This window comes from Lasioglossum baleicum, chromosome 6 (genome assembly GCF_051020765.1).
Source record: "Lasioglossum baleicum chromosome 6, iyLasBale1, whole genome shotgun sequence".
NCBI classification, from domain to species: Eukaryota; Metazoa; Arthropoda; class Insecta; order Hymenoptera; family Halictidae; genus Lasioglossum; species Lasioglossum baleicum.
This window is the reverse complement of record NC_134934.1, coordinates 10,137,082-10,150,044: the sequence shown is the minus strand read 5'-3', so window position 1 is coordinate 10,150,044 and position 12,963 is coordinate 10,137,082. Positions and strand designations below refer to the sequence as shown.

General features: G+C 32.6%; 4 protein-coding genes across 7 annotated transcripts; 2 read left to right on the top strand and 2 right to left on the bottom strand.

Moving 5' to 3' along the window:
* Nucleotides 1–11: 11 nt before the first annotated feature.
* On the top strand, nucleotides 12–1,671 carry Bet3 (blocked early in transport 3). The gene is made up of 3 exons (XM_076425649.1): nucleotides 12–152; nucleotides 381–878; nucleotides 1,384–1,671. The coding sequence occupies exons 1-2, from the start codon at nucleotides 114–116 to the stop codon at nucleotides 876–878; spliced, it is 537 nt and encodes a 178-aa protein (XP_076281764.1). The 5' UTR covers nucleotides 12–113; the 3' UTR covers nucleotides 1,384–1,671.
* Nucleotides 1,387–2,023, top strand: LOC143209671 (E3 ubiquitin-protein ligase RNF180-like). Its single transcript, XM_076425651.1, has 2 exons — nucleotides 1,387–1,575; nucleotides 1,733–2,023. The coding sequence occupies exons 1-2, from the start codon at nucleotides 1,387–1,389 to the stop codon at nucleotides 1,883–1,885; spliced, it is 342 nt and encodes a 113-aa protein (XP_076281766.1). The 3' UTR covers nucleotides 1,886–2,023.
* A 290-nt stretch (nucleotides 2,024–2,313) lies between these two features.
* On the bottom strand, nucleotides 2,314–5,798 carry Red (LysM peptidoglycan-binding domain-containing protein red). Of its 4 annotated transcripts, XR_013009125.1 has the most exons (6): nucleotides 5,392–5,530; nucleotides 4,896–5,177; nucleotides 4,650–4,796; nucleotides 4,450–4,589; nucleotides 3,983–4,372; nucleotides 2,314–3,879 (listed from the first exon to the last, which is right to left on the bottom strand). XR_013009125.1 is itself a non-coding variant. In XM_076425644.1 (5 exons), exons 2-5 carry the CDS (start codon nucleotides 5,070–5,072, stop codon nucleotides 4,132–4,134), a joined length of 705 nt encoding a protein of 234 aa, XP_076281759.1. In that variant the 5' UTR covers nucleotides 5,073–5,177; nucleotides 5,537–5,798; the 3' UTR covers nucleotides 2,314–4,131. The 4 variants fall into 4 exon arrangements, 3 of the variants coding, with proteins under 3 accessions (XP_076281759.1, XP_076281758.1, XP_076281760.1); XM_076425644.1 differs by lacking the exon at nucleotides 5,392–5,530 and adding an exon at nucleotides 5,537–5,798 and having other exon boundaries at nucleotides 2,314–4,372; XM_076425643.1 differs by having other exon boundaries at nucleotides 2,314–4,372.
* Nucleotides 5,799–5,953: 155 nt separating this feature from the next.
* On the bottom strand, nucleotides 5,954–11,227 carry Cka (Connector of kinase to AP-1). The gene is made up of 11 exons (XM_076425598.1): nucleotides 10,664–11,227; nucleotides 9,568–9,671; nucleotides 9,294–9,479; nucleotides 9,023–9,215; nucleotides 8,777–8,920; nucleotides 8,571–8,691; nucleotides 8,313–8,449; nucleotides 8,021–8,199; nucleotides 7,600–7,937; nucleotides 6,975–7,286; nucleotides 5,954–6,900 (listed from the first exon to the last, which is right to left on the bottom strand). The coding sequence occupies exons 1-11, from the start codon at nucleotides 10,928–10,930 to the stop codon at nucleotides 6,731–6,733; spliced, it is 2,151 nt and encodes a 716-aa protein (XP_076281713.1). The 5' UTR covers nucleotides 10,931–11,227; the 3' UTR covers nucleotides 5,954–6,730.
* Between the last annotated feature and the right edge of the window lie 1,736 nt (nucleotides 11,228–12,963).

Genomic DNA, 12,963 nt, shown 5'->3' with positions numbered 1-12,963 from the left:
TACCCAACGTAATCAATCGGCATTGTAGATCGATAAATTGTTTCTACTATATATATAACACATATACTGTTCTGTCAACTCTATAGTATAGTGAGCTACTCATATTTGTAAACATGTCACGAACAGGAACGAAATTGGACTCAAAGAAAGTTGTAAGTTTACTACAAATGTACATTATAAATATCCACGATTCAGTTCAGATTTATATTACTAACTTGTGCTGTGTGTGTCATCCAGTAATATCGAAAAGTTATTATCGAGATTGTGAATAAGGTTATGTTGAATCGATGGCACATAAATAGGTCGTGTAACTGTATCGATTTGATTGAAAAATAGATAATCATCTGTATCGAAAGTTTTAAATAATATAATCATTTCAGAACTCTGAATTATTCACGTTGACGTATGGCGCATTGGTAGCCCAGTTGTTAAAGGACTACGAAAATGTAGAAGACGTCAATAAACAACTAGAAAGAATGGGCTACAATATGGGGATTCGTTTGATCGAAGATTTCCTAGCTCGTACTGGATCTGGTCGATGTTACGACTTTAGAGACACAGCTGAGAAAATACAAACTGGCTTCAAAATATTTTTGGGTATTACCCCAACGATTACAAACTGGAGCGCCGCCGGAGATGAATTCTCTTTATGTTTCGAAGCGAATCCGTTGACAGAATTTGTAGAATTGCCGGACCATTGTTTCAATCTAAAATATTGTAATATATTAATCGGAATTTTAAGAGGAGCTTGCGAAATGGTACAAATGGAGATCGCCTGCTGGTTTGTACAGGATCAACTTAAGAACGACAATGTAAATGAATTGCGTGTGAAGTTCATTAAAAGACTGGAGGATGCCATTCCAGCGGGAGAAGATTAAGTAAGCTTATTGTATTCAAATAATAAACCATTGTGGTAAAGTTAAACATCTTTATTTAATTAAGTGGCTGAATCTCTATGATTAATAGTACATAAGACTGATAGATTGAAGAGAAATAGTCATTTAAAATAGTACACATATGTACTACATATTTTATGATGTGACGCAGAACTATATTTATCATTTATATCAGAGAGAGAGAGAATTATATGGATTTCATGTCATTCTGTTAGAATTACATTTTGCTTTTTATTTATGTACATGTTTTCTTGGTAAATTACAAACGGTACAAAAAATAGTATGTAATAATATCTACTACTTGTCTAATTTTTTATAATTAATATGTTCAACCTCTGTTACACGTGTAAATACATATATTTATTTATATTCTCGTTGACGCGAATAATGTAGGGTTAAGTTTATAACCTCGAAAAGTTTTAAACACTGTAAATACAAATCACATCGATAATATATTTTGTAAGGGAATGTTCTAACATTTTTACAGATAATGGAAATGAAATGCAAACATTGTAGGAAAGATCTATTCAACAAAGAACCAATACAGCTATTAACTTCTCACGGTGAAATAAAACAGAATTCTACGGATATAGGATGTGGCAGTACAAATGATTCAGAATCTTCTTCGTACATAGCTACAGAAAATATGCCAAAATGGATTGCAGATATTGTAAATCAAGTAAAATTTACATGAGTATTTATGACAATTCGTTTAAACATATGATATATATATACTACACTATGTAAAGAATAAATGTACATTAATTAAAAATGATATATGCAATTCGGAAAATTCTTAAGAAAAGCCCGCATAATATAATATGCATTTGTTACAGGAATCATGGACCAAGGGTAGACTAAATTGTCCGTATTGTAATAATCGCATAGGTTCGTTTAACTTTGTAAATGAACAAAAATGCAACTGTGGTCAATTTATAACACTCCCTGTTAGAATAACTAACAGTAAAGTAGACATTTCACACAAGTGAATAATAATAATAAAACATAAAGTTCGAAAGATGTGAGAATCAAATATATATATATAAAATAAATAAATAACATAAAAAATGTAATAAAGATTGTAGTTATCATAGGTATATTACATTCGCACAACATTGAATAGAAATAGTAATTGTTTTTCGTTTATTGGCTTATTTCTTATAATCTTTTATATTCATTTATTCGTATTGCGCGAGACTTTTATGAAATATATATATTATATATTTATATGTATATATATGAGTGTGTATGTTTGTGTAGATCTATATAAAATTTTTAATATGAATACAACAATAATGGCATAACATTAAACACACATTTTGACAATAAATATATGTACCATGAATTCAAACATTTTTCACACGACTTTTGTAAACTATATCAGCAATTTTTGTTCAATGTGTTTATATTTTAAAAGTTGTTTATTGCATACGTATACGTATATTTTTATGAATAGACATTTATTTTACACATATCCATAACAGCTTAAATATTTCTTATAAGTTTTATACATTTATGATTCATATATATATCATATATACACATATGAATGCATGCGTATAACGCAAACGGTTATAAAAGTTGCCAGTGTACATTGTATATATGTACACAACAGTTGCTACCGTACGCTAAAGTACAATTGGTAATTTATATCGTATTCGCAAGAGAATTCCTACTTAATCTATATGTTATAATTAAACTATTAATGCATAGCATTAAAACTGACTTGAATGAATTGTTATGAATTCATAACAAAGTGAAAAAATAAGTTAGACCATATTGCATATACATTTACGATGAACTTTTTAAAATTCCTTTCTTCGCTTCTCGTTTCAAAGTATTCAAAAATAAATTTTGTTACTTGTTAAACCGAACTTATTCTTTCAATTGTTTGCGGTAGCTTCAGCTGCTCTTAAGAATATGTAAGTACATTACTATAATGTACGGAATATAACAATAATAAAACAGACAATGCGTATTACCAATAAGTAACATTCACAATATAACAATGAAAAATATATTAAATATAGACAACATTAACAGGTACTGTATTTTCTTGCATAAAATCTTTATTAACGGTAATAACAGCAAATTTCTATAATTCGAAATGAAAGAAATTACAAGGAATTTAGGATCCGGAAAATTCGACAAATTTTCAGAAGTTTTTCACGAAGTTAACTGAACCGTTCAAAGACTGTTATTAGCCTCGAAAATAAAAAGATTATTTTCTTACTATAAAAAAACAATTTCTTAATTATTTAGAATTATGATCTATGCCACAAAAATGGATTTGTGCAACATCTTTAAATTTTCTAATATATTAAATTTTGCGTAACGATCGTCAACATATAATTACAAAATTAATAGTTCGAATCGTTATATTTTTCTTTATAAATATTCGCATATGAATATATTATACGTTTTACATAAAAATTCTGTATCGATGAACTAAGTGGACGAATTTCAATGGTTTTATTATTACTAACATGAACAGTAGTAATTTAATATCGAAGTTGTATTCATTTGCCTAAATTAGTATTTCAGTTTTTTAGGAACAAAATAAGGTATATATAGTGAAATTATATTAAGAGCATTCTGTTAGGAAGACCAGAGAAAAGTATAATAGAGTATTAACGTTCGATTACAATTTATCTATTAAATTACAGTTCGTTCGCGTCATTCTGTATAGCATAATATTAGCAACAAAAAAAAGGAAAGATCATTGTACTCGATTCTAATAATTACGAATAATCGCCGCATGTGCATTTTCATAAAACATTTTCGAATGGGAAATATTTACTTTTCTAAATGATGAAAAAGGTAAACTTTCATAGGCATTACAAAAAGAATAATGTCGGATTTATTGCACAATTGATTCGGGTTAAAGGCACATATGGTCCTCTAAGAAATACTGGTGGAAATATTTCAAAAATATGCTTGGACAATATGAGAGTTAGTTGATCCATTGCTGATAGTCTGAAGACTATAAGAATACAAATTGTCAGCGTTACATTTTACAAAACGTTCTCTGTTAGAAGTTAAAGTACGTTAGACAGTTTATAAGAAGGATTGAGAGTACAACTTACATATTAATTCTGGATCAACCAATTTTTGCACATGAAATAATCTCCTATTATTTCCAACACGTTATTCAGTATTCCAATAAATATTTCTTCAAGCTCTTTAATGACACTGTCAATTTTCGAACATATTACAGTCCAGTATCGTTTAGTCGCTACAACTGGAATATTTCGTCCTGTTGCTGTTGAAGTCTTTGTAGCGATGTTTTCACTTTTCTGCCTTGAGTCATAACCACAGCAGTTGGAAAATTATGCATATCGCTGGAGGATGATGGTCTCGCTAGTTCCGACGGAGAGGATATTGTATGCGCATTTGAAGACATAGGAAAGGAATTACGTAACTTAGTAGGCACTCTATGTCGCTGTGTACAGGTATCGTTGCCATCGGCGCAAAATCTAAAGAGCAACGAAAAGTATATTTGAAAAGTATAGGAACTAATATACCACATAAACGGAACGTCTTAACAACTTACTCGCTACTCCCCTGAGTACGTCTTACTTCCCTTTTAGCATTGGCTATCGAAGAATCCATTTTAGCTAAAAAATCATTAACCGAACTATCGTCATCTATAGACGACGCTATCGAGGATGGACTAGAAACCTGAAAGTACATCTGATCTTGATATAAAGCGAAGTAACACCTTAGGACTAGTTTGATAAAAATGATATTTACGCTTTGAGCTGTATTTTGTTCGGTTGCGTTAGTATTATCGATGTTTAGCGACAAAGGACTTTCCAAATTGACAGGAACGAGTAAATGTTCCCTTAAGAATAAACTGTCGGAGGCCCATAATCTATTGACCCTTCTTATTTGTTCGGTCTAGAAGAATAAAAAGATAAAACATACACAAGTGAAATCATCGGTTTCGTACTATCGCATGTAGTAAATATTGTAGAATAGGATATAATGAATTCATACTGTAACTCCGTATTTTAGAGCAATTCCTTGAAGCGTATCGGTTGCTGATACAGCATGCTTTATTAAATTTTCAGTTCGTATAACATGTTTGACTGTACTACCATATTTTTTTAACGTTTTACCACTGTCCCTTATACACATTCGTTCTTCCATTTCTCGTGCACCATTTCGTTCCATTTTTCAATTTGCGAAATAATGCAGGCGTTTAAGAAGTTCAACGAACATATCACTTTTTAATATCCGCGAAAGAGAAATGCAACTGAAGCGACATAACCACAAATCCTGACAAACATATTAAGAAAAAGTCAGTAATGCGATTTACATTGAAAACATTAATGTTTTTACGAGCAGTCTTTACAGTATTATTACACATTGCGGAAAATCGAAGAATGATTGTTATTAACCGTGTATAAACTACATGTTTCACAAATTCTATAATTACACTTTCTAAAATAAATACTAAAATTATGTTTGAAAATAAATGGAAGACACGTACATATTTACTTCAACTTATATTTCTTGTAATAATCGTATTTTACAATATCATAGGTTTAGTCACAATAGAAAACTTTTGTTGCGATTTCACTGCGAATGCCTGCTCAACTAATCAACGTGATAATAGTCTATAGATGTTCTTTAACCTGAATGATAGTGCCAGCCTCGTTTTGATTGGATAGTTAAAGGGCGTTACACGCAAACATACTATCACATTATTTGAATATGAATGCACAGTTTCGAGGAATTATTTAAACAGTACGTCACGTTTTTAGCGCTATTTAGAATCGTGCAATATCGAAGCAAAACGGTTCTGTAGACTTTTACAAACGCGTAAGGAATAAATACAATCGCTTTCTTCGTTATTGCTTAATCTTATTACATAACGCGCGATCGCACGAAAGAAACGCGGTGGATAGATATACTATTTGAAAGAGTGCGATAAAATATATCTTTAATATCGAACTTTCTTGTAAAGTAGTTCCCGATTATCTTCACTCGTTTAAGGAAAATATATGTATATGTATAGAAATGGAATTCAATTTTTAATAAAAACATGCCGATTATAGTACGTTACACAGTTCATCTATTTTTAAATACAATATATTACAGAGAAACACACAGTTATAATTTACTGTTATTAATATTATGTCTTACATTATTTAATGTATGGTTATTATTATTATTGTTGTTGTTGTTGTTGCTGCTTTTTTTCTGTTGTTACTATATACCAACCTTGATAAATATGTAAGGCGGTATAAAAATTATGTAATGGGAGACTAATTGATATATTTTATTTCGGGACAAGTTTTATCCTCACGTAATACGTATCAATCTCCAGTAGCTGTGCAACAGTAACTGTAATATTGGTAATAAATAGTTAACATAGGGATAAATATTATGCTACTGCGGCAGTATGCTTCCTGGATTCTGGGTAAAGGGGTATTTGTTCTTTGTCTAATTATTCAGAACTATGTTAACTAATATTCTACAAGACGGAGCCCCTTTCCGCTATTCCAAATAATGTTAGCTACTTAATAAAGATCTCATCAATATGCAGCGTTTTTATATTCGAATTTTTATTGTTCCTTCTCATCAATTTACGCGGACAAGGGTTATGTGCAAATTTCATTATCTCTTTTCGTTTAACACGGCTATATATCTAATATGCCCGAATCTGGTATTCTCTAAGATGATACTTTAGAAAGTAGAGCAATATAAGTTACAACAAAATTGGAAGTGTAACACGTGCAGGTAAAACTACCTAGAAAGAATGAGTACAAAAATCTGTTCCATCCGATGCATGTCGATAGTAGAAATGGTGCACCTTAATTTACATCTCACACATACACTTTGGCAAGAGCATCGGCTCCTGCGCTCGCTATAAAAGGTCGCGATGGATGAAATGCTACGTCTAATATACTTTCGTCAAACTTCTTACGGTGTGCTGTTATCTCCTGAACACAAGTCTTATTATCCATATTCCATAATCTTATACTGCAATCGTGACCTACAATCATGAATTATCCAGTTTGTATTAAATATCATCACTTTCCGACAATCTTCTACGTTTCGATTACTCACTTCCTGAAAGTAAATATAAACCATGAGGATCTACAGCAAGACTAGTGACCGCGTCCAAATGAGCAACCATGGCATGAGCAAGAGTAGCCGTTCGATGATCGTAAAATCGAATATGTCGATCCTCGTGTGCAGCAACGACTAATGGTAATGTTGGATGAGCCACGACACGATTGAAACCTTTTGTTTCATTGACTTCGAGACGAGCCACGCTTTCACCAGTCTCTGTATCGAACACCACACACGCTCCTTCGTAAGCTACCACTAACTTATGGGGTTCGTCTCTAATGAAATCTACTGAAGTTGGTATGCCATCTACAAAGAGACACGTATATACACACATACAATTTTTCGAAAATATTATTATGTTGTTTAATCCCTTGCACTACGATTTATTTTACGATTTCAGAACTTTTTCGTAGTTCGTAATTCCTTTAAAAAAAGAAGCAAATGTATATCTATTGTATATGCTTATATGTTCTCTAATTGCTGTAAATTAACAAAACCAAAATAGAACTTTATTTGGATTTAAAGAAAATGAGTAATCACGTCTCTGACTCGATATTGTAGGGCAAGGGGTTAACCTCGGTGAAAAGAGTAAATTGTTATGTTAACAAGGGTAGCCCACCTTGTTCAGAGATATATGTATGAAGCAGGGGAGACTTGCTCTGCGGACTCCATAATTTTACAGTTCCATCGGCGCTAATCGATAACAATTGCGACCGTGGTTGATACATACTTAAACCCCAAACTGCGTTTGTGTGTCCCTTTAATGTTTGGCTAAGGACACTTGGTTCATAGGAATCATACGGATCTATGTTAGCCGATGGTAGTGTCCAACAATGAATCATACCGTCTAAACCACCGCTATAACATTGATTTCCTGTACTACACATAGCTAAACATAGAACTGGACCGGTATGCGATCTGAATGTATACAGTGGTTCGACATCTAACGAAGCTGATCTGAAATCCAGACGAACAAGTGTTTAGATTATCCGAATATAGTTGTAAAAAATCAAATTCACATGAAATTCCATATATTATACTTCTTCGCAGGTAAAGTCTTGTGAAGGTTCCATAATTTGAGAGTATGGTCATCGCTTGCGGTTATGAGAACAGCTTCTGTGGGATGGAAGACGAGTGCTCGAACAGCATCGAAGTGAGATCGTAACGTATATTTTGCGTTCCAAGTTTTTCTGAAACTTTCTTTCGTCGTGGCTACCATCTATAGAAATAAATACCTGATCTTAATACTTAATAAAACTACAAGAGATGTCTCTATGTATGTAGATTTATTATATAAAGTAAACAAGCGAAAAGGTAAATAGTATAGCTCACATCGTATGATGTTTCTACTTCATTGTTAACGCACAATAGTTCTAATTCCCCCAATTCCAATGTGGAATCTCCTTCTTTAATTGGACACCTTAGATCTGGTTGTATACTTTTTTGAAAATCTGTGAAGATTCTGTCACCTAGAAAAGTAGATTGCTACATTATTACGTTGTTATCTTTAATAACGCATCTATCGAATTAGAGATGCATAGTAAAAATATAAACGACGCCAAGACTCGAAGGTCAAGAGACTATAATTACTTGTATATGTTTCTAAATGGACAGAACTTGCTGGTGATTCTTCGATTTCTGTGAGAAGGTTTAATTCATTTAGTACTTCTTCGGCCTCTGCATCAACATCTTCATTTAACAGCATAGATGACTGAGAGAATAAATATAATATTTTTAATAAAAGAGCATGTAGTTTTCCACTAGAGAACAATAAGAATAAAAAAACTCTGTAATACTTTATTTGTCTTGAGTGCAATGTTTGTATCGTAAGAGTCATCCTCTACATCTCCTTCTTCCTCTTCTATATCCATTTCTTGCCGAGCCAGGAGCTCAAATTTTTCCATAAAAGCTGCTTCTGTGTCTACCATTATTTCTTCTGTCTGTTAATGTTCAAGCAATGCGTGTCATTAAATTAATTTAGACACAGAAAGATATAGAATCATCGGAAGCTATAATTCCATTCTTGTAAAAAGAGAGTTTACCTCATCTTTTGTTTTTGGAAAGTTGCGGATGCTGGTTTCAATTCGAATTGGTTTATTTGATGGTTCATTGCCATTTAGAGCAGGAGGATTCATATCTTCCGAGTCTGTATTATTATTTAAGCCAAGTAAAGATCTCACTCTGTTCGATCGTACATCTATTATTGTATCGGTGTAGCCAATCTCTTGTAAATATCTGAAATGAACGTTCCAGATACAGCGATGTAGTTGCTGCTACTCGTTATACGCAATATTTCTAATGTTATTCGCTTACTGTCTCAAAATTTGGCGACCTTGTCTCCAACTAATGTTGCTGACTGAAGTAAACGGAGCTTCCCCGTCGCCATCTCCTCCAACTTCGGAGTTAACGCAAGTACTACCACCTTCTTCATAAACAGGAGGCTTTACGTCTCCCTGAATCACCAAATCAGTTCCATATTTCAGCTTGTGATACCTTGCTCTGCAAAAGTAGCGAAACGTGTTTGTACAGTTAGAAAATTAATAGCAACGAGAGTTCGTAACGAGTACATGCACGAGGATTGTCTCACCTTTCTTGTTTCAATGCATATTCTAACATTTTTATTCTTCTTACTAGATCATTTTTTAATTTCTCTTGTCCTTTCCTTTCTCCTTGTAAAAAAGCTATCCTGGCCTATGAATACATAGGTATTGCAATTAATTTGATCGAAAGATAGTACAATTATACGATGACAATGTTTCCATCATACGATAGATCAGTGATGAGCAACCCGCTGGCCTGCTAGCAAACTGCCTGCGGCCCGCCGGAATCTGGCACAGCGCGACGCAACAAAGTATTTAATATTGCGTTCGTTGCCGGTTGCGGTAGTCTTGTGTTTCCACTTTTGGCTCACAATACGCCGCGGGTTGCTCACCACTGTGATAGATGAAGTGACAATGAGAAGAAAGGGGATTAGAGGGAGACAAATAGTTTTCTAGTTAAACAATTATTTTTACGACTCAATTTTGCACAGTACAAAAAGTGATAAGTTAAAACGATCTTAATACTTCGTCCGTAATTTTGTATCCTTCGGTCGACTCGAGCACGATCCAGATATTTCTGGATATTTCGCTAAAATTATTTCTTTCAATTCTTTGCACACTTGACCGTGACACTGCATATTTTTCGTACTCCACTTCTTTGAAATTCTGTTTTTTGATAAGGAAATTATCGCATCTTGAACGCACTTTGTAACAGGTTTCATTATGACAAAACTTTCATCTCCGATGTGTTGTCTCAAACGATTTACTTAAAACTGTGTGTAATGCCCTTTCGTCAGACGTACGGTTAAAAAATGTAAACAAGTTTAGCCTTCAACCAAATTCAAACATCACAAATACGTCTGTATTGAGAAGCGATGAAAAATCGAGTCAAAAGAATAGAAATATAACTAGGAAACTGAATAGAGTACAATAAAGTTTATACAGGTTTTTTTTACAGTGAAATGAATGTAAATTAATATAATTACAAGTTCCTCTCACTCCCTACCACGATATATAAAGAAATTATCCTTTTCTATAAAAGAGCACCTGCATTGGTTCGATTTTGCTAACGTATTTGGCAACGTATTCCGTTCGATTTGCTAACGTATTCCTAAGGATTTCGAGAACAGGTGAAAATTATACCTGGAATTCTGCTCTGTCAAGTTCCCATTGCGATCTTTCAAGTTCGAAGCGAGCCCATTCATGCTGAATGAAATGTAGAATGCCAGGCATAGTGTATTGTGGTTTTTGTTCCTTGGCATCGCTATTGCTGTCACTGTAACACCCTTGAAATTTATTATTTGTCAGCGGAGCGTTCGTACCACTAGATTCTTGTCCATTATGGTTTTGAGACGTAGAACTGGAGTTATCCTCCATCGTGGAACGACAAAACCGTCCTGGTACCTTCATTTCATGACACGGCAGCCATTACAACAACTTTTCTTTCCTCTGGAGCCCAAAGAGTGCTCTCCCGTCGGATAATGTATTTCGATCGAGTTCGCGAAAAGAAGTAATTAATACGCATGCGGGCGTATTAGATTCCAATAAAACCGATATACTATTTGGAAAACTTTCGTCGCTCGTTAATTGTTCACCGAGAAACCTTGTAAGCTTTGTACAACACTTTTAAAATAACACTTTTCAACTCCATTTATATGAACCCGTCGGGGGACAAACAGTTTATATACCTAGGACGTTCATATAATAGGAGTCCACTGATTTCCCCCACTTCTTCTTCTGACTTTTCATTCAGATAACCGAAGTTCACGTTCAGATAAGTGGATTCAATCACGTATCTAGTTCATTCCGCGGATTATAGCAACATTGCAATATTTACCAATTTACGAGTGACTTATGAAAATATTCAATTTGATAAATCATGGTAAATTAAGGTTTTTACTTATTTCAAGAATAAGATGACAAAGATGAATATATTTTTTATTGTTTATTCAACATAAAAAATTGATATAAAATATATAATGATACATATATATATACACAACATGCGATTTGTTAATTACACATAGAATTATCTATTTTCATTTGATAGTTTTAGAGCTATACTAAATTTTAAAAATTACTTAAATCTGCTTCACAACCATGGTTGTACTTTTAATCATTTTATAGCTATTTTTATAGTCTAGAAACTAATTGATTCATTATCACTATCTTATTGTTTCTGTTTCTTCCTTCTCCTGTATTTGCATCTTCTCTTTTATGATTTTATCATTTTGTTCTTTCTTTAATTTAGGATTGTATTCGTTTTGTATCAGATGTTCATGTAATTGAAGTGACGCTCTGTACTACTTGGCTAGAGCAAAATAGTCTATTTAGAGTTCATTTATTTGGATAGTCACAAAAATGTTCCAGTAAATGGATTTCAGATAAAAGGGCTTTCACTGTAGCGGATAGGTATTATTCCCTTTCTTGCATATCTTCAGAGCCCTACTTACTTCCATCATTCATGTAAAGTGTATTAAGGAGTTCTCTATTGCACTCCTATACAAACTTTACCTTGAAATTGATACAGTACAAACTTCTATGAATAGTTTTTAATCCATTATGCTGAGATCATAAAATTGTTCTCCATTGCATTACAAAATGAAATCCAAATTTTCATTGAACATTTTGAATACATTGTTTCGTAAACATTGATGTACCCCGATACTGAAAATATAATTTACTTCTGTTTACCACTCAACATGTAGCATTCATACTTCTGTAAGATTGATTTTCAACTAAAAATTCAACGATATGCACGATCTGTTATGATTACATGTTAAACAATAAGCGGGACGGTATTAATAATACATTTTGTGGATAGTATCTTAGATGTAGTATCTATTTTTAAACAATTTATGTGATTAACCCTTATAAGCATAAGAAAATGCAATCGTTTATATTCAAGGAAACAAAACTATTCTATTAGTAAGTTGTTAAAGGCATAAATATATTTTGTATTATGCTAGAATAATACAAATTGTATGTACTTATATTATGTACCTACAATGTAGATACTTAGCAGTGGACAGACGTATTGTAAGTGTCGCCATCTACGTGCACTTATCTCTTTTGACAGAATACACTTGTATTTATAAAAATCTGTGAAAAGAATAGGATTTTAAAAAAAGATACACGTCCACGTCCACGTATTTAATATGTGTATATGTACAATAAAAATGTTATATCCAAATAACTACACGTGTTTTATACATACTATATATATAAAAAAAAATACCCGAATAAAATTATAACAAATAAAATATACCTTTATTTTCTGTATTTTTAATACGTTTCAGGGTTTTCAAGATTTTCAAAATCTGTTTTTTGAAAATTGATTTTTTTTCTTTATCATGAGAGGTGTGTGTATGTTTTTATTATCCTTGAATATCTGTTTTCTATAAACACATACAGAAAATATCCTTCTAATATAATATAACAAT